Raw genomic sequence first — 26,237 nt, 5'->3', positions numbered from 1 at the left:
GGAAGAAGAGAAGGGTGTCGTATATTTGTGTGTGTGGGTATGTGTGTGTGCGTAGGGGTATATATGTGTGTGTGGCTTTCCTGAAATCACTCAGCAGTCTGGCTTCACTTCTGTCTCCTGTGTGGTAAAGACTGTCTCCCCAACACTTAATGCTTGACTAAAATCAAAACCAAAACAAACACATCTGTCTCCAGTTGTGTTTTTGTTTTTTTGTTTTTTATATTTAGCTTCTTCTTCTTCTTTTTAATGAAGCTCAAGATTTTGCTTGATACATTAGACAGATGTTGCTTGTGCAGCATAATGGCTCCTGAATATTTACACTGTTACAACTGAGCCTCACTCTCTCTGTATCACTTTTCTTTGGGTAAATTAAGAATAAAGCTTGAATCAAAGCAGGACAAGCATAGCACTCTACTGGTAGCTACTGGTAACGCTCTCCAGGAGGATGGAAAAGCAAAGTCACAATAAACTTCTTAGTTCTTGTTAACAATTTAGGCTATTTCTACTTTGTGACTGACACAAAAAAATCACACAAAAAAATAAGATTTTAAAGGCTTATTAAATCTAAATCCACAAACCAATCAATGACATTGTGTGGTTAGACACATTAGTAGACATATAACAGTTAGAAGTTACACAGTAAACTAATCTAGCAGAAGATTCTATTCTATTCCTCTCTATTTTTATGGCCTCCAGGTGCTTTATACTATCAAGTAAAGACCCTAGAATAATAAAGAGAAAACTCTCTGTGAGCAAGCACTCTGGCAAGAGTGGAAAGGAAAAACTCCCTTTTAACAGGAAGACATCTCCAGAAGAACCCAGGAGGCTCAGAGTGGCAGCAATGCACTGCCCCTGGTTGGGGGTGACGTGAGGGAGACAGGATGATAGACACAGTGTGGAGCCAAAGTTATAATAACTGGTTAAATGTAGAGTGGTGCAGAAAGTTTGTCACTGCCATTTGTCAGTCTTATGGGCTGAACTTGCTTCTCTTTTGGCAGTGCATTGGTAGACCATATACAGTCCATCTACCTGCACAGAGCATCTGCTGTCACACGTGTCCAAAGTATGTGGTTCAACCAATCTGTGGTCTTGTGAAACTGAGCTTTGAAAATAAGGAAAAGCATCCACTGCAGCGCATGTCTATGTTTTCAATACTTTATTTTTGAACTTTAATGTTTTTTCAGACTTCTGCACCCTCGCCCCATTCTGGCCCACTTGTCAACCATTCGGCATTCAGCCTACGCACGGTTGAACAACGTGCCGTTTGGGTTTTTAGAGGAGAACATGGGAACGCATTTGCATTGCTTTTGCATTTGTGTTCAAAACTTCTCCCCAGGCTATGTAGGCAAACAGCTATGTAACCAGATATAACCATGGTAGTATAAAACAAGCATTACTAATCAGCATCTTTTAGGAGATGCTTTGAAACAGCATGTGGTACCTTTTATTAAAACTCAGTCTTGTGGGAAAAGCTGTCAACTTCAAAAATGCAGGTAATTTGAAGACCATATTAATTAATCAGGTGTTTATTTTCACACTTTGAACAACCTTAAACCTTTGGACTCATGCATGATGTGTGGGGGAAGGACCTTCCAAGAAGGAAGAATTTCATCACTGGAAAACAGCCTCAATACCCTGAAGTTGCGACATAATCCTATGAAGTATCAATGGTGGCAATCAGAAGATGGCAGATATGCAAGTTTGGTCTTGGTGCAATCTGGAAATAAAATGACTTGCCCGCTTAAAAACTTCAGTAGCTGCCAGTGAAGATGCAATCTATGTATTCTTTTTCTTATCTCAGATAAACTGAGAGATACTGGAGTCAGACTTCCACATAAGGGTTATTCTTCTGAGGCAGTGAAGTTAAAGGAAGTTAAAAAAAATTACATATATCCCACTGTTTGAATTCTTTCACTTTCACTTCTACTTATTGAAATTAGTATACTTTAAAGCATTCTGCTTATTTTTATTATATTTACTTATTGTACAGCTTTCACATTCTCTGAAAGGTTGCAGTCCTTCAGCTGCTCTGTAAACAGAATAACTCAATATACCATATGATGAGAGTGTGAATGGTACTTTTAGTTGCCCCAAATCAGCCACGCTTAAAATATACAGAAACAAATGAGAGAGAAAGCAGTGATAAATTGTGTTTAGCGGTCACAAACCTGTGGTGGGTCTACAGATACCAGAGTGATTTACTGGTTCAGCTTAGAAACAGAACAACAAAAAATAAAAACACAGCCATATTTGTCTGTTTGTGTAAAAATCATTATTTCTGATGTGGGCTGTCAGTGACAGACGCAGCAACTCCCAGTAAACAGGGAATTCCCTGTTAGTGAGCTTTTCCCACCATATCACTTCAGTGAGCTAAGACATTTTCAGTAATCCATAGCAGATGTTATAATAACTGGCGTCATGTCACGGTCCGCGAGCAGTCACAGTGATGAAGACTCACTTGTGTGATTAGCCTGCATGCCTGAACATGGAGGAAAGCAGCCACTAAGCAATGTGTTGGCAGAAATGTTATCACGGCCGTTTAGGGAGGGTAACATCCCTTATACATCATGGAGCTATTTAAGATGCGTCATTATACAAGCATCAGCAAATGTGACTGTCAGTGTGTCATGAGACCTGCTCTCGAAAATGACCAAAATATATAAAGTCTATTTAAACACACAGGTAACTGATGCTGATAATAACTGATGCTGCTACAGGTATATTGGCTCACTTGTGCCCACATATTCTTCTGAACTTTCTTTAATTCGTAAGTGAAACTGTCAGTGTGTGTGTGTGTGTTTCCAGTTAGGTGATAAGCAGAAAAAACCTACCACGTTTTTTTGATAGCAGGAAATACTGAAGCAAATCAGCAACAGAAGAAGTTGTACTCTTGGTTTAAACACCCTACTATGAGGCAACAGTGATAACCACTGAGATAAGATGTTGGCATTACTAGGGTGTCTATTGACCATTGTTATTTTTAATCACAGGAGTTACATCACTCCTTCTTACTCGTTTATTTCTGTAAAATTATTATAACTTTATAATTTAGGTTGTAGAAAATGATGGAGGCAAAACTAAAATTAAGTCATGTAAACCCCCATTTATCCTAATTGCCAACAGGGGGCTTCAAAATTGAATTCAACTGTAAAGAAATCAGTGAAAATATTTTAGATTTTTCCTGATTTATGATCTAGGTAAATTCTCTCCTCGTCAACTTATCATCTCAATTGCTATTTCCAAGTTAGATTTATGTTTATTTTGTATATTAATGTTACATTTACCCCCAGCCAATTACCCAAGTGGCTCAGGATCATGTCTCTTCTTCTTTTGCAGATGATCAAGCGGTGACCTCAAGAAAAACTTGCTGCTGAGTATCAAACTATAGGAATGAGAATTAGCACTTCCAAATCTGAGGCCATGATCAGAAAAAAGAATAGTGCACAAGCTGATTTTAAGACTCTCTAGGTCTGAGTGGAGATGGACATCGAAAGATGGATTGATGTGGGTTTTGGGAGCGATGTGAGCGCTGTACCATTTTTTTGTGATTAAGAGAGTGCTAAGGGAAGCACTGATCTTCCGACCTTCACCTTTGGCCGTGAGCTCTGGGTAGTGCCTGAAAGAACTGAATCATGGATACTAGCGTCAGATATGAGCTTCCTCCGAAGGGTGGCTGTATTCTTCCTTAGAGGAAATTTGTAAATTGAGAGGGATTCAGAGCCTGGCCACTACTCCACATCAAAAGGAACCAAATGAAGTGACTTGGACATATGAATAGGATGCCTCCTAGGTACCTTGTAGGTGAGGTCGTCTGAGCATGTCCTGCTGGGAGGAGGCCCTGTAGCAGATCCACGATACACTCGAGAGATTACATCTCTTGGCTGGTGTGGGGAGTGGAAGGTCTTGGCATAGAGTGTGTGCCCTGAGACTTGAGCCCAGATAAGAAAATTGATGGTGGATGGATGTTATGTTTAGAGTGAACAAACAACAATCGATTACGGGTATGACTATCTTGGTATTGACAAGTTTCTGCCATATGACAATGTGCTCTCAGTGTCCTCAACACTTAGATCCACCCCTCGCTGTTGATGCCCTGATTTAAAGTATTCAAGATGACCATGGCCAAAATGCCAAACTCAATCCAACAGGTGACAACATTGTGGCTATGTCCGTTTTTACATAGAGCTCATGGTTTCATAACCCATATATACTGCAAATAACAAGTCAAGAGAGTTAGAGACAAGCCTGGTCTAAGCCTTAATAATAGTTATATACAAAAGCAGTTAACAGGAATTTCCTGAGAAAGTTATTATTCTGTTTCTCACTTCTCTCTCACTCTCTCACTGCAAGAGTGTAAACTTCTCCAGAGTTTAAAAAAAGTAGTCAAGAGTTAAGCATCTGCTATTAATTAAAACAAAAAGTCAGGCATTCCAGAGGAACCGCAGTAAGCCACCCCAGACTGCCCACCCACTCTTATCTCTATCTTTTTTCTTTTTCTTTTTACATTTCCTCAACTCCAAATATATTAAATTGGCTTGTTGTCTGAGCCAAGCCTGAAGAGAAGCATAGTAAGCCATTCCAGGGAGGTGTTGCACTGGTGAAAAAGCATCAGGGACATGCCAGGTGTGTGTATCCATTCTCCCAGAAGACTTTGCTATTCTTCTGTCTCTAATAGTCACTTTAGCCCCTTCCTTTCACTTCTCTCACGCACAAACACACTTCTTCACCACAGAAACATCGACTAGAAGGGAAGAAATGAGGAGTCGGAGGATAAATAACAAAGCAAGGAGAGAGGGTGGCGGGGTGTGGTGGAGGGGCTTTGAGTAAAGAGTGGGAAAAGAGAGCCCAAAAAACGAACAGTCAGAGGAACATGGAAAATCCCTGGTTCCCATGCCAAGAATTCGGTGCAGTGAAAGCACACACACACACACACACACACACACACACACACACACACACACACACACACACACACACACACACACACACACACACACACACACACAGTGTATCTGAAAGCCTGCTGGGAGCTCAATGTAAAAGGTGGTGATAAAAATTATCAGTTTGGTTTCTAGAGAACAGAGTTCAGGAAAAATCCCTGATCCTTTGCCTCTGTTACTTGTTACTTAGTAACTTTTTTGATTTAGAAATTATGAAATTAAAAATTTAATGAGTGAAAATAAAAAAGAAAAGAGACTATACGTTATCTACATGGCAGGAGGCAGAATGCAAAGATTTCACATGACACAAACTATTTGTTTTCCTGTTATTTTGCCTTCTTGGGAAAACTTTGACCTTTTCTAAAACCTTGATATTTTTGGTACCAGTCCCTTTTTTGCCAGCTTAATCCTTTTCAAGTTACCTACTTAAAATGTATGGCTGCAAATGGGTCTTCATGTGTAACATTTAAATAGCCATTTTAAACCAAGCTGGATTTAAAGGGATAACGTAATCATGAATAATTCAGTAAATACTTACTTTATGCTAGCCAGTCTTATTGCGGTTATGATAATGACCAGTTGCCGGCAGCCACATTACCGCTACAGTGCATGTCAACAGTTTTCCTTTCCCTGCCTGACGCTTGCAAGTGGCACAGCTGCTATCTATAGTCCATCTCTATTTTAAGACCATGCAGACAGGACGCAATGGAGCTCACACAAATCTTTATTTACCATGCAGCTCGAGGGAAAAAATGGCTATTCCACACTCGAGTCACACACAAAATAATTACTTGAGAGGCCGTTTTAGGAAGAACAGAGATCCTGGTTTAAGAGACCATGGAAATGCCCGAAGGCCTGGGAATCAACCGGGATATTCATGCCGAGAATGCGACCCTTGATCTGGAGAACAGAGAGTGCCAGGCAGGCTGGCTGAGAGTGAGGGTGGAGGACAGTTGGTTCACTGTGGAGCGGGCTTTTCTCCTTAAGTACAGCGACTATTTCTGTGCTCTTTTTCACTCTGGGATGAAAGAAAGTCAGCAAGATGAGCTCTACCTGAAAGGAGGAGTGCACGCAAGAGGTTTCCTCATTGCCCTTGCAGTCTGCAGGGGAGAGATTCCCACCATCAGTGAACCAGATGAGCTTGTCGAAGCGGTCGAGTGTGCTGCTTTTCTACAGGTTGAACATTTGGTCCTGCATCTTTGCGACATTATAGACTCGGACAACTGCCTTCTGCTTTACCATACAGCCTCCATATTTGGGGTGCACGCACTGTTTCACAATGCTGCACTCTTTCTTTGTGACACCTTTGATGATCTCAAGGATGAAGCAGAAAGTTCAATCCCCGAGGAGCTGCTGCAATACTCTCAAACTTTGTCCCCTTCTTCTTTTATTGCTATAGGGACCCATTCTCCTTCACTGGAGCTGCTGCAAGACTCCTTCAGGGTCGTTTGCTACCTCGACGAAAAAGAGGGGCAGTGGAAACATCTGACAGACCTACCAACTGCTTGCAGCACCTCCATGGCTGGAGTAGCAGTGGTTGACAATCGCTTATATATCGTTGGTGGGGTTTTTGGTTACAGTAAGGACACAGTGGACAGTAGCTTCTGCTACAACCCCGATTCAGGACTTTGGACTACTCTCCCAGGTCCCCAGCAACCCAGATATAATTTTACCCTTCTTGGGCACGGGGGTCAGCTCTACGCCATTGGTGGAGAGTCCCAAAAGAATATAATTTCCACAGCAGAGAGGTATGATGTTGTAAAAGGAGAGTGGACATTTATACAGCATGCGCCACGACCCGTAGCATCTGCAGCTTGTGCTGTCGCTAGACGACGGATATTTATTTGCTTCTGGAAGCCACCAGACACCACAGACATCTATGAATACGTACCTGTGAATGATGAGTGGAAGCTTGCTACCACACTGATCAGACCTCAGAGCTATGGCCACTGTATGGTAGCTCACAAGGACAATTTGTATGTGATGCGCAACGGGCCTTGTGACGACTTTCTTCGCTGTCTAATGGATTGTTATAATATCACAACAGGCCAGTGGACAGCTATGCATGGGCATTACATCAACAGCAAGGGAGCTCTGTTCACCGCAATGATCAGGGGGGATTCTGCGTTCACAGTGAAACACATGTTAACTCTTGTGTATACCATCACTGAAAATGGATGGAAGCCCCGTAAGCAGATGAACGGATTTCCAAAGAGTGGTTCACTGTGGACATGTTTACTCAGGCTTCCCAAGACGGGGCCAGTTATACCACAGCTGGATGCAGAAGGCAAGGAAGGAGAAATGCCTCTGTCAGACCTGTCTGAGGCATATCTGGAAGCTATACAGCACTTGTGAAATTATTGTACAACTGAAAAGTAAAACGTTTTTTGAGTTTTTAAATAATAAAATAAATCCTCGAAAATACTGCTGCTAAATAATTCTGAAGGCTCCAAATGGACAAAAATTGACTTTATTTCAATGCATCCAATTCACATGCACTCTCACACACATGCTGACAAGCACTTGCACTGATTAACAACAGCTGCTACTGCAGTTTATAGTAGGGAGGCCACTGTGCATGTGTGTGAAGTTCAAAGGCACTGACGGGATGTTTTAAACCTTTTTCCTGAAGTCACACTGGGCCAATTCAGAAGCCACTGGTCTCCTAGTCAACATGAAACACAGTGTAGTTCCCTCTCACACACTCCTGAACAATCACCTCTCCAGTCTTGTAGCCCCATGGGTTGTTAAATACCTGCTTCTGAGGGAGAACACATTTCACGAAGCCTCGGCTTGCAACTCTGATGGTTGAGGGGAATGATTTTGGCTTGCATGACCACAGACGTTATTTGTGTCATTATATTAAAACTGCTGCAGCTGGGTTTCAATATCTGACAACAACCCATTAACTTACAGTACTTTTTACTGTAAGTTACAGTACTGTTTTTAGCACTACGCTTCTTAGTGATAGCTGTGCACATACTGTAACACAAGACCAAAATGCTGTCGGTTACATATCAATTTGGAATTTGTCTTCTGGCTTCTTTGGTATACAGTAGGATATCTTGATCACCACTGATTTGTTCCATCTACTATATTACTTCAGCCACTGACTTGGGTCAGTGCTATTAACATTCCCACAACCACAGTGGCAGAGACCCAAATATTTGTGCTTTTTAAGCCAAATCATTCTGCATCATTCTTCTGTTACTCCAATTATGGAAAGAACTGGTCAACACTTACTGTTCTGGGGGGTGGCAGGTCGGGAAGGTTCTTTTGTGGGACGGGGACACGTTTTGCTGCTTTTCCATTGAGCAGGGCATCTAATCTGTCATCTTGGTAACACAAGCAGAGAGTGGAAGGTCAGTATATACCAGGCATTTTGCATTTAAATTAATTTCCATAGCATACCAGAACATTTCAGGATAAATGAATAGCTGTCATCTTGCAAGTATAAATTCCACATATCCAGCTATCTCGGTTAAATATTAATGCAGTGGTATCCCCAACTAACACAATGATATAATCTTCATATCTATATCTATATATATATAGATATATATATAGCTTTTCAAACCTTGCAGTCAACCTGTTCATAACTGGGCTTTGAAAGTGCAAATTTACTTGTTTGTTCCTGCTGAAAGCCATGTTCTGTTAAACTAATCCATGGGTTCCAAAACTGTGAGCTGAGGCAAGTGAAAAATAAACATGCAAGAGTTTGCTGATGCTATCGTGTTCACATCATTTGTGTAAGATTCAAAATATTTCCTTTAACAAAGTTAATTATTGATAAAAATGGTATGATGTAGGGCATGAGTTAATATTTTGCCTCTGAACGGGCATGCTAGAAAGAGTGTTGGCTATGTTAGCTATGCTAGCATTTAGCATGCAGATACGGAGTGATAACATCATATACAGTATGATAACAAACCTCTACACTGTCTTAAACCAAACTCCCCCAAATGTTAAAATACTAACAATGGTATGGCCACTTGTGGTGTCAAGCATTAAGTCATAATTTTGTCTTTTTTTTTCTTTGTTTTATCATGCTAACCTAAACCATTTAGGATAATATCAGTAGGTCATTTTGATTCATGCATTTATCTTTCTTCTAATATTGTAAGATCTTTACCTTACCATATAAACCATCTTAAGGCAACTGTTTTTGTGAATTGGGGGTGTATATTGTGGCGAGCTCAGACAAGGAGGAGACGTAGGTATCGTTTGGTCTTGCTTCCCGTGAGCTAGCCAGGGAGCACAGCCGTTTATTAACATTTGCAGAAGAACACTGCCGCTAGCTAACTGCTCAGCGCGGCAACAACAACAGCAACACCCACAGCGCCCTCTGACAGAAGGACACACCGTCGCAGCGAGAGGGCGTCACCCGTCACTATGGCAACATAAACAAACATAACTGTACAAACAGAACCCCGAACAGCCCTGACCCGCTACATAGCCCCCACCTAAGGGGTCAGTCGTCCCCGACGACCCCATTACCCCACACGAAGTCCTGCAAATGTCCAGGTGCCTTCTTTTGGCGCACTGGCCGGTCACGACCGGCGGGGGAAAAGTCACTCGGGTCAGAACATGGGGTGCCACCATCATCCCCTGCCCCGGCGTCTGCCGGAGCGAGCGGTCGGTACGGTGAGAGCCTGTCCCGGTGCAACACCACCATGCGCCCCGGCCCCGGCATGCGGATACGGTACACCACGTCTGTTAGCCGCTCCACGACCTCCGCCGGCCCTTGCCAGTGACTGCAGAGTTTGGGGGACACTCCTCTCTTGCGAACTGGGCAGTACACCCAAACCTTGTCGCCAGGCATGAAAACCCCCCCTCGGCACTTGGTGTCGTAGGCTCTTTTCTGTCGTACTTCGGCGCTGGCCTGGGCCTGGCGGGTGTAGTCATGAACCACCTGCAGCCGCTCCCTCAGCCTCCAGTAGTAGTCCATCTCTGGCCCACCATCAATCTCTGGCTCGGGGGGGGGGGACCCGAACACCAGATCCACAGGCGTCCAGAGCTCCCGTCCAAACATCAGAGCGGCAGGTGTGCACTGGCTGGACTCCTGCACCGCAGTCCGATACGACCAAAGGACCAGGGGCAGATGTCGGTCCCAATCCCGCTGGTGGCGGCTGGTGAGAATGGCGAGCTGGGTGGCCAGCGTGCGGTTGAAGCGCTCAACCAAGCCATCGCTTTGTAGGTGGAGCGGTGTGGTTCTCGTCTTCTCCACCCCCAGTCGCCAGCAGATCTCCCCGAAGACCTTCAATTCGAAGTTACGCCCCTGGTCACTGTGGAGCTCAGCCGGGACCCCAAATCGGGTGAACATCTCCTCCACCAGCTTCTCGGCCGTCGTCGTTGCGCTCTGGTCCGGCACCGCGTAGGCCTCTGGCCACTTCGTGAAATAGTCCATAGCCACCAACACATACCGGTTCCCTGACTCTGTGACGGGGAAAGGCCCTAGGACGTCCACTCCCACTCTTTCCATTGGGGCCCCCACCAAGTACTGCTGAAGGGGGCAGTGGAGCGTTGAGTTGGGCCCTTTTGTGCCGTGCAGGTGTCACAGCAGTGCACATGAAGTTCCACATCCCGTCGACAGCCAGGCCAGTAGAACCGTCCCCTGAGGTGGCGGAGAGTTTTGGCGTTCCCATAGTGTCCTGCCCCCACCGAGCCGTGGACCAGCTCAAGCACCTGCGACCGCAGCGACCGAGGCACCAACAGCTGCAGGAGATCTCTGCCCTGACTGGGGGCCCGCCATCTCCGGTACAGGAGGCCGTCGTGGGTCTCCAGATTGTTGTGCTGGGAGTAGTAGGCCTTCACCTCGGGCTCCTGTCCCGACACCCCCGTCCAGGCGGGGCGTTGCGCCGCCTCCAGCCAGGCTCCCACCTGAACCAACGTCGCGTCAGCCTCCTGCTCCCGCTTCAGCTGCTGCGTTGTCAATGGGAGCCACCCCCCTCCTCCAGCCGTGGCCTGAGCAGTAGCCACCCCCAGCACCTCCTGGGTCCGCTCCTCCTGTCGCAGGCAGTAGCGGCACTCGACGGCTACGCAGGGCCGTCTGAAGAGGGCATCAGCGTTGCCATGCTGTCGACCTGGCTGATGCTGGATCTCGAAGTCATAGCCCTGAAGGACCTCCAGCCAGCGGGCCACCTGCCCTTCTGGGTGTTTGAAGTTCAGGAGCCAAGTCAGAGATGCATGGTCAGTGCGCAGGAGGAACCGGCAGCCGTGCAGATATGGCTGGAAGTGCCGCACCGCTAGCACTACGGCCAGCAGCTCCCGCCGGGTCACGCAGTAGTTCCTCTCGGCTCGCCCCAAGGCACAACTGAAGTACGTCACCACCCGTTCTCCAGCCTCGTCCTGCTGGGAAAGGACCGCCCCGACCCCTACATTGCTAGCATCAGTGTCCACAATGAAAGGTTGCCGGGCGTTGGGGTAGGCCAGGACTGGGGCTCTGGTGAGGGCCTCCTTCAGCTGTGCAAAAGCCGCAGCACAGGTATCCCCCCAGCCAAACAGCTGTCCCTTGTCAGTCAGGTGGTGGAGGGGGCTGGCCATTGTCGCGAACCCTTTGATGAACCGACGGTAGTAGGAGGCTAGGCCCAGGAAACTCCGCAGTTCTTGGACGTTCGAGGGAGTCGGCCAGTCCCGGACCGCAGCCACTTTTGTGGGGTCAATGGCGACACCTCGAGCGCTGATCACATGGCCCAAGAACGTGGTCTCTCTCGCCAACAGCCGGCATTTTGCGGGGTTGAGCCGCAGCCCAGCTCATCGACTCAGGACCTCGCTCACGTGAGACAGTGCATTGTCGAAGTCGCCACCGTGCACAAACAGGTCATCCAGGTACACAACACATCGGCTACGAGGGATATCCACGAGCACCCTCTCCATCAGCCTCTCAAACGTCGCTGGCGCATTGCAGAGCCCAAATGGCATGACCCTGAACTGCCACAGCCCCTGTCCAATGGTGAATGTCTTAGGCCTTGCGTCAGGGGCTAGCTCCACCTGCTAGTAACCGTTGCGTAGGTCGAGGGAGCTGAACCAACTGGAGCCGGCAACGTAATCTAGGGCCTCGTCGATCCGCGGCAGCGGGTACGAGTCCTTCTTGGTGACTGCATTGAGACGGCGAAAGTCCACGCAGAACCTCGGGCTGCCATCCTTCTTCCCCACCAGGACCACAGGTGCCGCCCATGGGCTATTGGACGGCTCGATCACCCCAGCCGCAGCCATCTCACGGATCTTCTCTTTCTCTACCTGCCGTTTTGAGAGGGGCAGCCGGTGTGGGCGCAGACGGATGGGCTGAGCAGAGCCGGTGTCGATGGTGTGCTGGACCAGACTCGTCTGCCTACAGTCTTTGTTACTGGTGGCAAAGATGTCCACGTTCTCGTCCAGGAGGCACCTCAGGAGGCCTACGCTACTGCGCTGCCAAAGGTCATCAACAGCCTCAATGGTCTCGGTCGAAGGAGGTTTGTCAGGCTGAGAGGCTGAGGCTGAGGCTGAGGCGAGCGGAGATGACCCGGAGCCACCGGCATCCAAAATCTGCTGAGCGGCAGCTGCCCGACGCCTGTCTCATCTGGTCCCCGTTCCCTGCTTTTGGCCGCGCTGGAGAGCAAAAGTCTCTGCGCCAAGAGTGATAGCCAGCTTCACGGTGTCGACGCAGGCCCCCCAGCAGCTCAGCAGATCCAGGCCAATGATGCACTGGTCTTGAATGTCGGCGAGCCAGAAGTCGTGCACCAGCTCTAGATCCTTCACTCGGATCCGCAACGGTTTATTCCCCCGCATAACAGTTTTCTCCCCCGTCACTGTCATCAGCTGGGTGTCTGTGGGCAACCAACCCTTCACCAGTGGCCCGGATGTTCCAGGGAGCACGCCAGGTCGTATCAGGGAAATGGTAGACCCTTTGTCCACCAGGGCCTGGCATGGCTGGTCCTCAACACAGCAGCTCAGGTAGAGTCCCTTGAGGTGCCCAACTCGGCCCACCACTGTGCATCGTCCTTGGAGGGGGGCAGGAAGCTGGAGCGGTGGTCCCCTCACTACACCGCTCCCTCCTTGTTTCCCTGAGGCTGCGTAGTTCTGGTCTTCGGGGATGGTGCTGGGCAGTCATGCGCCACGTGGCCAGGCTCATCGTACCGGTAGCAGCGGTCGGTCAGTCAACGAGGACGCCTCCGGGGCACCGAGGGTTGCAGCTGGGACATCTCGGCGACCTCCCCCTCCCCGTCGCAGTCTGTGGCTCTGATTTGGGGGTAGTTTGGGGGGGGGCACCTGCTGGTTAGGTCGTGAGGTGAGCACCGGCTCCGCCCTTTCAGCCTCAAGGAGCGCCTCACGGAGGGTCTGAGGCATGGCCAGGCGGACGTGTTGGCGTAGTCGCTCGGGGAAAAGTCCTTGCAGAAAAGCATGCAGGCTAATCTCCTCACGGGCTGCTGCTGGAAACTCCGGGTAGCCACGACGAGCATACAGCAACACGTCTGCTGTAAAGGTGCCCAGGCTCTCCTCCGGTCGACGGCTCCAGTTGGTTAGCTGCTCTCTTCTCTGATCAGTGGAGTGCCGGTGCCTGAATCGCCTCTCGAGTGCCGTAGTGAGGGCCTGGAGCTCATGCTGCTCTGCCGGGGCTAGGTCAAGGAGTATCTGCAGTGCATCTCCCTCTAATGCTAGTGCTAGGTGTGTAGCAGTCTCCTCTTCGCTCCAGCCACTATGTCTGGCGGCCAGCCGCACTTGTGAGAGGTAGGGCTCTAGCGGGGTTAGCCCGTTGTATTTCGGTACCTTAACTGGCGTGGTAGGCATAACTGCTCGCGGCTGGGGGCTCGACGTGTGGGTCGACAGAGGTAGCCCATGAAGCATTGCCCTGGCATCTGTCGCGACGGGCCGCCGCCGCGGTGCGCTCGCGCCATCCGGACCCGTCCGGGGACTTACATGGCCGCTCACATCCTCTCTCTTCAATCGCCGGTTTCCCAAGCGGGGAATGTTCTCCTCGACAGCTTGCTCCAGCCTCTGAATGTCTCTCTCCATTACGGCGAGGGTGAGCTATCCCACTTCTGACACCAATGTGGCGAGCTCAGACAAGGAGGAGACGGAGGTATCGTTTAGTCTTTAGTCACTATGGCAACATAAACAAACATAACTGTACAAACAGAACCCCGAACAGCCCTGACCTGCTACAATATTTAATATTAATATGAGGCCTAATGAGCGTGACAAAATGGCACAGCAATTTTCTCTTTAAGATCTTCTTCAGTGTCTTATATTTTTTTGGTCTCAAATGGGACCTTCAGAGAACATCCTTAAGCCAACTAGAGTTCATATATGTGTTATAAAAAGTCCCTGTCTGTACCTTTGCTCTATACCTTTTTGTATCATTACAAGAATAGAAACACGCTGATATGAACTGCAGCAAAAGCACTGCATTACCACAGGCTGCACGTGTACTATCACGTACACGTAAGATAATTGAACCAGGCTGCCTGTCGTTTTATGAGCAATGCTTTACAGTAAAAGAAAAGGTAAATAAATAAATAATGTAGCTCATCCTATTTTAACAAACAAAGTTCACTCCGAGTGTATTTCATCCCCCCCTCACATGAGTTTCTGTGGTAGACAGCGTGTGGCTTTGTAAGCATCGCTGCTGAAAATATGTGTTAACTCTAGTGCTCATTCAAACCACATTCTTTATCACTGTCCAAACAAAACAGGTCAGTCTCAGATGTTGAGGCTCTGCGAAGAAACAGACAGGAAATGGTGGGCGAGTGCTGAGGAGCTGAAGGGGCCACAGCTTGCAGCGGCTTATCATGTCTGTTCAGTTGAAAGTAAACTGAGCATGAGATGGAAATAGTGTAACAACTATGCGCCATCTGACCTTCATGGATAAACGCAAAATTACACTAAAAGCCCTTTTTTTAAAAAGAAGGAAAAAAAAGGTGCTTTCTTTGTTTCATATTCAGAAAAATTTACTCTGAAATGAAGTCATCATAACAGGATTATGTAAGTACAGTAGGTAATTTGTAAGCAATATGAATATTAGCTACACTAACGATATATAATACAGACATGACGAGCTTTTGCCAGAAACCTTTTATGTTTAGATTGGCGACCTGTTCTGTCGTTTATCCTGATAAAAAATAAGCGGAAGAGAATGGATAGATGGATGGAATAATCCAAGAATAGATGGATGAAACCTAAAGAATGACAAGGAAATGTGAAAATGTGACATTCAACTCTGTGAGGTTGCAAACTTTGCCTTGATCTAAATTTGTTCGCATGCAAAAAATCTACCTAGTTTACCATCTTAGTCAGCAGTTCTTTGGTTTTTACTGGCATGCAACACCGTGTACTGCTGATGCAATGCCAATGAATGGTGGGTGAGTTTGGTAGGTATGTGGTCGGAAAACAAAGAATAAGATTAACTGAAACAGATGCCACCAATTTTGAGAATTGATATTCATTCTTTTTTCAAAGTATTGAGCTTTATGTCAAATAGATTTTTACACCTGTTAGTATAGTAATTTTTTTTTAAAAAAGAACCTGCTGGAAAAGTCAGCAGTGGCTAATAATTATTGGGATTATTGAGCACAAACTTTTATGAAAGATTTCAGTTTTGTATGTGACATTTGTCTTAATTAGTTGAGCTTGACTCAAACATTGTTATAAAACTATGTCAGTAATTCCGTGTTAAGCCTTTCGTTTATTAGCCCTAATTTTCTACAGAATAACATCTTTAAATATTATTGTTTGAAGCCTGTATTTTTTAGGCGTATACGAGACAATTCAGCACAAAGAGTCTGTGTATGTGTGAAGTTGTAAAATTAGTAATTTGTGGGTGTTTTCTTGTGCTAATCCAAATGTATGCAGTTGTTTTTTGACAGCTGACGATGCCTTATTGACGTAAAATTTTTGCATTGTGGATTACAGTTCAGTGCAGTGAAGGATCAGTTTGTTCCATAATCCAGTTTGCACAGTGCTTAATTGAACAAACCAGAAATCGAGAGCACAAGAGATTTACATTGTACATAAGATATTTGAGTGGACATAACAGTTTTTATCAACCAAAATTTATTTAACTAATTTGTTATCTATTAACTCATATTACTGTTATATTATTCTTTCACTTTCCTGGTTCACTGTGTACAGAATTTTGTAATACAATATGGTAAAGTAAGCCAAACAGCCTGGTAAGACTATGAAGTCATTAAAAAATGATGGTGCTAATACGCAGATCAGTCTGAACAGTGATATAAGCAATTTTGGACAGATGCGGCCAAGGCAAAATGGGATTGAATATCTGCTTTAATATATTTTAGGCGAGTGTTGATAATTTATTTATGCACAAAGAGAAAATGTACACCTCAACAATTGAGTTTCAATGTACAAGCTGGAATGTGGAACAAACCGGTGCTTCGGTGCGCTTAACAGTTTACACGTTTTCATTCAATCTGCCATCAAACATTTACATTTGCATTTCTTATTATACAATTTCCGAAGCTATACTTACATATACATACAAAAACCACTAAGTCATTTTCAAAGTTCAAAGAGCAACATTTAAAACTCACACCTTTACCATTTTTTTCTTTTCCCGGAACGACTTTGTTCATGTAGATATACTCCTCATCAGCACCTGTAAACAGAGACAGCAGAAGGTGATTAACTGCTGACAGCAGTGCACTTTTGCATAGATGTTTTTGCTCTGTGGTTAGCTACCACAAACACCTTTATTGAATTTAAGCAAACCTTACAAAACAACAAACACAAATGCCAAGAAAATATGAGCTTATGCACAGGTATTTTTGTCTTTTTTACTGTTTAACGCTTGCTTTGAATTCCCAAAGTTGATTTTTTTGATTTGGTTGAATATATTCACAGTGTGACTTAACTGCAAACGATAACACGGAAAGAATGCATATTTTGCTTTCCCTTGAGACAGCTGATGGGAAAATCTGATTCCACCTTGGTGCAAAACAAACTTCCATCGTGCTTGTCAAAAAGAAGTCCAGGATAAAAGGGAAACTTCACCCAAACAAGTAGTCCATTGTGCACATAGATAGGGCCACTATTCACACCCACTCTTACCGTGGCAAGCATTCATCAGGCATTAGTCAGAGTACTCCTTGCCTGCACAGATACAGCACTGTGTCACGTCTGTAGCGGAAGTTTTACATTGCTTTTTAATATACAAGGCAACTCCTGAACTTAATCCACCTGTTCATAACAATCATGTATTCACAAAAACTTTGCATTTGACTCTAAAAGTGATCCATTTTCTGTTTCTTTTGCATGGTTAGAGGAGCTGATCATAACCAGACTAAGGAACTAAAGGATGAACTTGACTTCACTTGCACTCAACTCTTCAGGCAAAAAGTGGAGATGATGAAACCTTCTTACATACATCAATGCTAGAGTCAGCGAGGAAAGGACTACAGCTGGAGTCATGTCACTCTCAACATGGTGGAGTAATTACAAGCTGGTGAGGACATCGCCATAACATTGCCACACAAACAGTCTGAAGAAAGGCCTTTTCTTGAACAATAAACACAGAGGTTGTGGCTACGAAGGCTCCATTTGGTTACTGTAACCTGTTATGGGAATTTGTTCCGGAGCTGCAGCACAGTTTTTCACTGGAATTAAATATTTTAGCTGACTTAGATTAGAGGAAATCAAACAAAACTCTAACCTTGGGTGATACTGCGGAGAAGGGCTTCTCCTTTGAAATAGATATCATGAGGTGAAACCAAACAGCAGCAGCATAAAATGATGTTTTGCCTGTACAGTGAAAACAGATTTTCGGGGAACAAAGTTGAAATGCTATTTATAAATTGCTGCTCAGAGGAAGTGAGCATCCCCAGAGGATAAATGCAGCTTCGGAAAAATGATACAGCTTGGAGCCAGAAGAGGAAGTACGGAGAGACGAGTCCAAGACCTGAACATGGAAAAGCTTGACTGCTGGTGTGTGTTAGTGAACAGTGTGAGAGCTCTCTGAGAAAAACAGGGCGAAAGAGAGTTGACTTTTAAAATCCAGAAGTGAGAAGGTGACAGCAAATGACAAAAATGGCAAAGAATCGGGGTCATTACAAAAACCAACCAAACAAACAAACAAAAAGTCATTATCATATTTGTGTCAAACTATTTTTGAGGTAGCGGTAGCATGTCATTAATTAGTTGCTTCAAAGATTAAGTAGCAGGCATAGAGCACCATAAATCACATCAGCCCACCAGCAGTTGCAAGAAAAAAAACTCACCTGAAGCTGTTTAAAAAGTTAACAAGTTAAGTTTTAGCTTGATTATAAACTGAAAATTGTAAAAAATTGCATGAAGCAAATAATTTTGCAACAGAGGGAGGAATGTAGTAAAGAAAAAAAGAGCAATCCTGCAGGCACAATGTGGCTTTAGCTACCAAAATTGAGATTAAGTGATGTTTTTGCAAAGCTTGCAGGGATATGATTATGAAAGGTTAGTAAGAGCTCAAAATAACAAAATAAAACCAGAGTAGGTGGTTTAATAACTTCTCCTAGGCCAGTTTCACTTAAGTGTGGGAAATGCAGGGAATGACCACATGTTACATAAGATACTTTGTTGAATGGCAGATTAACTGCCAGCCGGTCCATGCAGCTTTTGAATGAATTGAAACATTTGTGGTTAACCTTCAACCAGTGTTACAGTTTTGGATGCAAAAATCAAGAGAACAGTTTAAAGGTTTGTGACAAATTCTTCTACTGAAATTAACTTTTTTTTTTTTAAAAAAAAAGAAAAACCTAATAATGCACCAAACAACAAAACAAAACACTGCAACATTGTTGTAAGTGGATTTATGCATACTAATAGGCCAACTAGAAACACTTCCACAGCAACTTTAAAGTGAACCTTTCATACTTTTTAATTATTTCCTTTCACACACTTATGGTACAAAGAACATACACCCTCTATCAAGTTTTAACATAAAATCTAGACCCTAACATCAGGTCTTAAAATGAGCTAAATATAAGCTCAGATGAATAATAAAACATGACACATCAAAGTGTGTCATTATTTATTTACTATAAGAAAAACTAAACCAAATTGCTGAAGCAGTGTGTGAAAAACTAAGCACATCCCATAATTTAATATGTTGTAGAACCACCAATAATGACGTGCTTATCAGTCTTTCACATCATTAAAGAGGAATTTTGAACTTCTCTTCTTTAAAACACTGGTTCACTTCATTGAGGTTTCCAGGCATTCATTTATGCACAGCTCTCTTACTTTGACTGCATCATTGCAACACTTTGATTCTTTTCTTTTTCAGTCATTCTGTTGTAGATTTACTCTTGTCCTTGGAATAATTTTTCTATTTCATGATCCAATTTCAGGCAAGCTGGTCGTACAGGTGGCCTCGCACTGGACTCTAGAATACTTTGGTGTACAGAGCTCATGGTTGACCCAGTGATGCAAGGTTCACAGGTCTTATGGCTGGAAAATCAACCTGAATCATTAACGTCCACCACCGTGCTTGACACTTGGTAATTATGACCTTGACATTAGGCGTTGGTGCTGATATGCTGGGTTTGATTTTTCCAACCGTGGTGCTGTGCACAATGGCCAAACATATTCACTTTGGTCTTGTCTGTCTAAAGGACATTGTTTCAGAAGTCTTGTGGTTTGTTCAGATGCAACTTTGCAAACCGAAGCCATGCTGTCATGATCTTTTTAGAGAGAAGAGGCTTTCTCTTGGCAACTATTCCAAAGAAGCCATACTTGTACAGTCTTTTTCTATTTGTACTGTCAAACTTTAACATTAACCATGCTAACTGAGGTCTGTAGAGTTTCTTGGGTTTTTTGTAGAATTTTATTACCTTGGGGTCCGACCACTAAAATGCCAAAACTTGATAAAAGTGCTCACACTTGCAGATAATCAGTTAATTAAAGTGTCTTTGATTAATAACACCTTGCTGCTACTTAATTCCTATCAAAGCAGTTAGGCTGTGCTTAGCTGTTTTAATGTGTTTTGGCTTATTTTTGTTAAAGATAATTACACAGTGTGATATATATGATGATTTTAGTTCATCTAGAGTTTGATCTAATTTTAGAACTTTAGTTTTACCAACACTGCACATCTACAGTTGCTCATGGTAGTGTTAAACATGACTAAATGTAACCACGGTTAGACTTGTTTAGGTCATTTCTCACTTCAAATGTTACATGTAACATGTTTGCAGTAATTCTACTCTGCAGTTTGCTGTGAGTCAGCTAATTCTGCGGTTATTTAGACTTCACAGTATATCTAACCTCCCAATTACATACTGGGAAGAATAATTTTCTCTTCCTCTCTATGACTTGTTTGCACGCTTTCACTTCCGATTTGTTATTTTTTTTAATCAAACATATCAAACCGATTTAAACTTTCCCCATAAAATATCCATGAAAATCAGTTCCTGAATAAATATGAAGTGAGAATTTGGTCATGCGGTTTCAGATTTGTATTTCTGTCTTCATCTGCTTTAAGTTTGAAGTTGTTTGGGCCGACATGTTAGAATATAGACAGATGTTATTTTATTATTACCACTCACAGTTTTCTGACTTGTCTGGCACGTATAAGTTAAACTCTAAGCAAGTAGGACAGTTTTTAAAAAAACTGTAGCTGGTTGCCTTGACCATGTCTACAAGCCTGAATGCACTGAGTTACAGCCGTGTGATTGGCTGATTAGATATTGCCATTAACAAGTAGAAATTGTGTACCTAATGAAGTCGCTGTTGAGTGTATATCAACTGTACTTTGAAAAGACGGGTGAATAATGGTCCACTGTTTCTGAAAAAGTGCTCTTACCAGTCGAAGCTCTGTAGGACTGGAGGAGATCAGACAGCAAACCCTTCTGGACGGTGGCGTTCCCACTCAGCGTCTCCTTGTCCAAGATGACCAAGAAGCGGTGGAGCTCCATCAGGAGCTGGTCCAGCACTGGAAGCACAGACAGACAAGAGGGGCTCAGATTTACAGTGGTATAAAAATTCCTTTAAATTTTATTACACTTTTCTTGGCAAGAAAATATTTAGAAGCATTAAGACAATGGCTTAAAACCAGGACTGTCAAAGTTCCCATCATCAAGAAAAGCAAGAGTCATGAGGGAAAACAAAGCCTGTAATCTTTCCAGACAGCCATTATCAGAATATTGTGCTTTAATTTATGGCAGAGAACTTGTTCAACTTAGGGATTTGTCTTTTAACACTGATTTCAGTTCTTAGTTTAGCAGCTATTCCTTTCCCACTGACTTCCTTTTGTTCCTCAAGTTGTTTGCTGGTTGCCAGCATTTTGCATGGGAGAGACTCCTCTGAGGTTTTTCACTGGCAACAGCTGATAACCACTCAGACTTCATTTCTCATTCTCATTCCTCTCATCGAGCTGTTATTGACAGTTGCAAGTCCGTTTGAGGTTGTTTTGGGAGTTTAGCTAAAGGTCAAGCTCAGAGTAGGGAGGAGCCTAGGCTGGTGTTGGCGGGGCCAGTGTGTCTGGGTGCAGCCCACACACATCCTTCAGGGGTCAGCGCTGAGCTCAGAGTCCTCTCTGCTGTGTGGGGAGCTCTTTGTGTTTTCCTTCACTGTCTCTTGGCCTCATGAATAGGCCCCTTGCTACAGTGGGCCTCAGTGTGTGAGCACTTCAAGAGAAGAGACGGGGGAGGAAATAAAGAAGAAAGACCTTTTTTTAAAGAGAAGGTGGGGCAGGTAGTGGTGGTTGGGGGATAGAGATGCGTAATTATTCCTGACTTTTTTTTTTTGAAGAACTGCATATTTTCTGTTAATTTTCTAAAAAATGATGAATTAATCTATTTTACATGAATTGCAAGCACATATAGCTTTATTAAGTAGGAGCATATTCTGATGTTTGACCATCAAATTCATCCGCTCCTCTGAGCTGACTGTTGGCCCAATGGCTGATGAAAAATGATGATTAGCCAATCAGTGCCAGAGGCGGGATTAACACTACTTTTAAGTTGCTTTGAAGATGTGGACTAACATTAGAGTTGTGTGATACTTATTTACTTGGTATCAAGCTGGCAGCATGTCAGTACATTGCCAATACAGATATTATATTATTAATTTCCAAAGTATAGATCCTATTGTGCTAGAATCAGTCTGATACCAATTGGTATCAATACCATCGATATTTGGATCGATCCGCCCACCTCTACATTAAGCACTCCTGAGGCATGGGTACTAAATAATAATGGACGAACACACTGAGCTGTTTTGACTTTGCACTGCCCCACTCTTAAAATAAGATAAGATTCAAGTTGATACATGGGTATTGTGACTGGTAAGGGAAAATCAAATCTTCTTCCTCAGGAATCCGTTCGAGTGGACATAATGTTAGACTAAAAATGGAAACTGAGTTTTCAAGTTGGCACTCCTGCCTGGTACCCAAGGGCAGACTTTAAAATTGTCATGAAACTGAATCTATTCTTTCCTGTTCATGGACATAAACAGTACTTCTCCAAACTGAAAGGGAAACAAAATTTGCCTCAGGAGGCAGGAAGTGGCAGAAGAACAGTTCTAATCCCACACAGGACCACTGTGGCTTTCCTTGGTATTAATTTTACACTTGAAGATGACCTTACATTCATCATTTAACATACAATTTCACTCACATCTAATACCGTTCAACAAGGATCATGTGTTAAAATACAGTATATGTATATATATATATATGTGTGTGTTGCAGGTGAGAAACATCATTCCAACTGAAATAGATTTGCTTTCATTAAGACTGGCCCGTACATTAACAGATACACACTGCTGTAAATGAAAAACTGTAAGAAAAAAACGAAAACAAAACCACCAATATTGTGTCAAAATCATCTGACCCTACTTAAAACCTCAACTCTGCCCCACATAAAATGACAGTAAGTTGCCTTTTTTGTTGTTTATTCTCTATTAAAACTGTCAGCTCTCATTTTTTAATAGCTCCTTCCGTCTCAAACTGATTACTTAGTGGTATGTGTCAGCAATCTATTGAGTGCAATCATTCCCTCTGCTCTGTTTGCTACTCTCCCATACATGGCTAAACTTTTGAAAAAGGGGGGAACATTTTGCAGCGTAAGGTATCAGGCCCGGGTAAGTTTTGCCTTTCGGAAACGGCAAGAAGCTTTCCAAAAGCTACAGCACGCTAGGTTGTTTTTTGATGACTCTAACTCAAGCTGAGTCAACTTCTGCTGAGAGGCACCATGGAAAACATCACTGTATTGGACACATATAGATACACACATACACTGCTCTTTGTCTCAAAGCATTAGAGAAATGATTTAAACCACAGTCATTACAATTTTCAGTGTTTAGCTACTGATGTATGCCTGGTGAATATGAATCTAAGCATTTTTCCTGCTCCTTCTCCTTGTGTGTTTGCAGAGAGTGACTCAGATGGCCTTTTGGATTGGGGACCCTGGGAAACAAAGTCAGCTGACAGGACAGGGAGGTCTGCAGCAGCCTGTCTCTGTGGGTTTTGGGTTGGCCAGACGCCCACTAAACATCCAGTTAGGGTCCGCAGCCTCCACAGTATAAACAATTCACTTCTGCAGAATAGCCAAAAGGAATCTGAATCAGAGAGGAATACTACTACTACAGTGATTTGTAACTGCTGCAGTTAAAACAGAGTAAACAGGGTACATAAGAATGAACTTGCTTTGCTTGAATTAAAACTTTCCAAACACCTACGCGGTGTGATCTTGGATTTTCTCTTCCCCCTGCCTGATTTTGGAGTTCCAGATTTGTGTTATGAACACAGTACATGACCATTTTTTGTCTGACTTCTCCCACACTACGCTTATCAAACACTTTACTGTGTTTGATAAGCACTCTTGTGCATTGTCAGGCAAATATGTATCTATTTGCAGTGACGGTAAAGTTTCATAAAAGGTTTCCTGCAATCGTTGGCTAAAGCTTTTTACATTATCCTGACTGTCAATAAAGAAGGTTTATTTTTTTATTTTAAAGCAAATATTAACAAAAAATATCTTCCTTTTTTAACGAGCCATCCAAAATTATGAATCGTTTTGCTGTATGTGCAGTTATGCCCATGTTTTTTTTCTTTTAGACAGCCACTGTGAACTGGTCTTAACCTTTCGTCTTCTGGTTAGGCAGGTTTCCCAAAGTTTAACTAAAGATAAACAAACAAAACACTGAGACAATATAGTGTCTCTGCTTTGCAACAACTACCTAAAATGTTAGTTTAGCTTGTTAGAAATAGAAAAAAGCACAAGCTTAGGTTCCACTTAAAAAGGACTTTTTGTTTCAGAAGTCTGGCAGATTGAGGAAGCTTGAGGTCCTGCATCAACTCTGGCATTTAATTTTCTTAAATTAACAAAGCACACGTGGAATCTCATTTTAGCTGCTTTGAGGCTAAATCGAGTTGTTGATGCATTTTTCACATACACTTAGAGGATTAGGCTTAGAAAATATGCTGTGCTAATGTAATTTGACAAGAATCTAATTGGCCTTGCCTTCAAGTGTGGTCTCAAAACAGCAAGAGGGACCTGCAAGAGTAATGAGTGCTTCAAACAAGACTCCAATCCAAAGGAGAGGTCAGCATTTTGCTTGAATGTTGAACAGTCACATGTGTTCAAACATTCTTTTGCCATCTCTTTCTTTTCTTTTTTCAAATGTGTGTTTTCTCCTCTCTTTTTCTCGTATCCAAATCAAACTCGCCCCGTTTAAAAGTTTCTTTTCATCTGTACATCATCTCCCTCCCATCTGCCCTACTTTTAAAACAACTCTTAGCATACCAATTTATGCTCCAGGAAATATCCTGGGCTCCACTGATGCAATATTTGTGCTGCTTCCAAGCATGTTTATGATGACTTTGATCAGCGGTGAATAATATCATCAGTGGCGGAGAGTTAAAGAAAACATAAACAAGTCGAAATGTGAAATTATCATTTTTGCTTCAGATTGATGATGCAACCGAGGCTGTTTCAGTGCAACCCGGGTATTCCTGCTTGTTCAGCTTGGAGCTGCTGGTAAAGGTCTGTTTGGGACACTTCCTTTAGTCTCTGAATCACAGTCATATTTTTGGGATGTGGTGCAGATGTTGAAAATAGTTGCAAATGTGCTTGCTTTGCTTTTCTCGAGTCTAAAATGTGCTATTGGACTTTTATATAACAGATTCTGACTGTGAAGATCTTTCCTTATATCTGCTCATTTATGCACCTGTTTAACTCAAGTACGGTTGTGAAAAAACAAACAAACTACACCATGTGTGAAAAATAACTGCACCTTTGCTGCATCAACAGGAAGGCACAGCAGTAGGGTCAGTAGCAGCCTGCTAGAGTGCTAAATGCACTTGAGTAATTGATCATTTGATTAATTGAAGTTTGCTATATAAGCACAGGCAGAGCAGGTTATTAGAAGGTTGGTGGTTGGAGCTGTTTGCTCCATGCTGCATGCCAAAGTATCCTTGGGCAAGATGTTAATCTAAAGTTGCTCTCCAATGCTTCCTTTGGAGTGTGAATCTGTCTGAATGTTAGACAGAATGCACTTAAGCATAGAAAAAAAGATCTTTTATGAATTGCTGTGAATGGATAACTTTGTATATAAGTGTTGTGTAACTTTGAGTGCTCAGGTAGAGACGAAAAGCACTACATAAAAACCAGTCCATCTACCATCCGCAGGACTGGACATCCCAGCAAAATTAGTCCAAGGTCAGACCAAGATATGTTCAAAGGAACTAGAAAAAAACCCAAATTCACTCTCAGTCAGCAGGATAAAGTTCATAACAGTGCATTAGAAGAAGACTGAACAAGTAGACACCAGAAAGTTGTTGCTGTTTATCTGGATGTAGCGTGTTGAGTGGGAGAAACGTTTCATCGCTCATCCCAGTGACTTCTTCAGTCTAAGCTGAACAAGTACGGTTTATATTTGCACAGTTGCAACAGACCAAGCATTTCAGCACAAACACCTCATAACAATTGACGAACACTGTGGTGGAGGTGCGATGAGCTTGTTTTGCACCCACAGGACCTACCTTTGCACCCACCTTGCATTCACTGAGTTAACAATGAACTCCTCTGTATACCAAAGTATTCTAGAGTCAAATGTGAGGCCATCTATCCAACAGCTACGACTGGGCTCGAATGACATAATGCAACATGGAAGTGCAATGGCCCACTAAAGGCTACCCTGGCCCAGTTAAAATGTGGCAGGAGCATAAGCGAGGTGTGCACCAACAAATACGCACAAACTTTAATGAACTGAAGCAATGCTGGAAAGAAGAGTGAGGCACATTCCTCCTCAAGATGCGAGAGACTGATAGCATCACACAGAAAAGGGCTCAAGTTCAACGGTGTAATATGTCATGTGTTGTTTTTC

General features: G+C 43.5%; 2 protein-coding genes across 4 annotated transcripts in view; one reads left to right on the top strand and one right to left on the bottom strand.

The window, feature by feature from the left end:
- The window catches only part of afap1l2 (actin filament associated protein 1-like 2), a 45,406-nt gene that overhangs the window by 10,959 nt on the left and 8,210 nt on the right, over nucleotides 1–26,237 (bottom strand). For 2 of the 3 annotated variants that reach the window (XM_085284599.1, XM_085284601.1), the window contains exons 2-4: nucleotides 20,713–20,841; nucleotides 16,471–16,533; nucleotides 8,184–8,275 (exon numbers count right to left, since the gene is read on the bottom strand). In XM_085284599.1, coding sequence (XP_085140725.1) covers nucleotides 8,184–8,275; nucleotides 16,471–16,533; nucleotides 20,713–20,841 — 284 coding nt within the window. The remainder of the gene's footprint in view (nucleotides 1–8,183; nucleotides 8,276–16,470; nucleotides 16,534–20,712; nucleotides 20,842–26,237) is intronic. The other variant, XM_085284600.1, reaches the window with a different exon arrangement.
- On the top strand, nucleotides 5,631–8,605 carry LOC146568519 (kelch repeat and BTB domain-containing protein 13). The gene has a single exon (XM_085284606.1). The coding sequence runs from the start codon at nucleotides 5,778–5,780 to the stop codon at nucleotides 7,293–7,295; it is 1,518 nt and encodes a 505-aa protein (XP_085140732.1). The 5' UTR covers nucleotides 5,631–5,777; the 3' UTR covers nucleotides 7,296–8,605.

Source organism: Mchenga conophoros, linkage group LG8, assembly GCF_057382185.1.
Source record: "Mchenga conophoros isolate Kocher_MC1m ecotype Shallow Benthic linkage group LG8, M_conophoros_male_GT1.1, whole genome shotgun sequence".
Classification (NCBI taxonomy): Eukaryota; Metazoa; Chordata; class Actinopteri; order Cichliformes; family Cichlidae; genus Mchenga; species Mchenga conophoros.
This window is presented reverse-complemented; position numbering and strand designations above follow the sequence as displayed.

Excerpts from the sequence above, each read along its gene's own strand:
- LOC146568519 (XM_085284606.1), top strand. The coding sequence starts at position 5,778 with ATGGAAATGCCCGAAGGCCTGGGAATCAACCGGGATATTCATGCCGAG.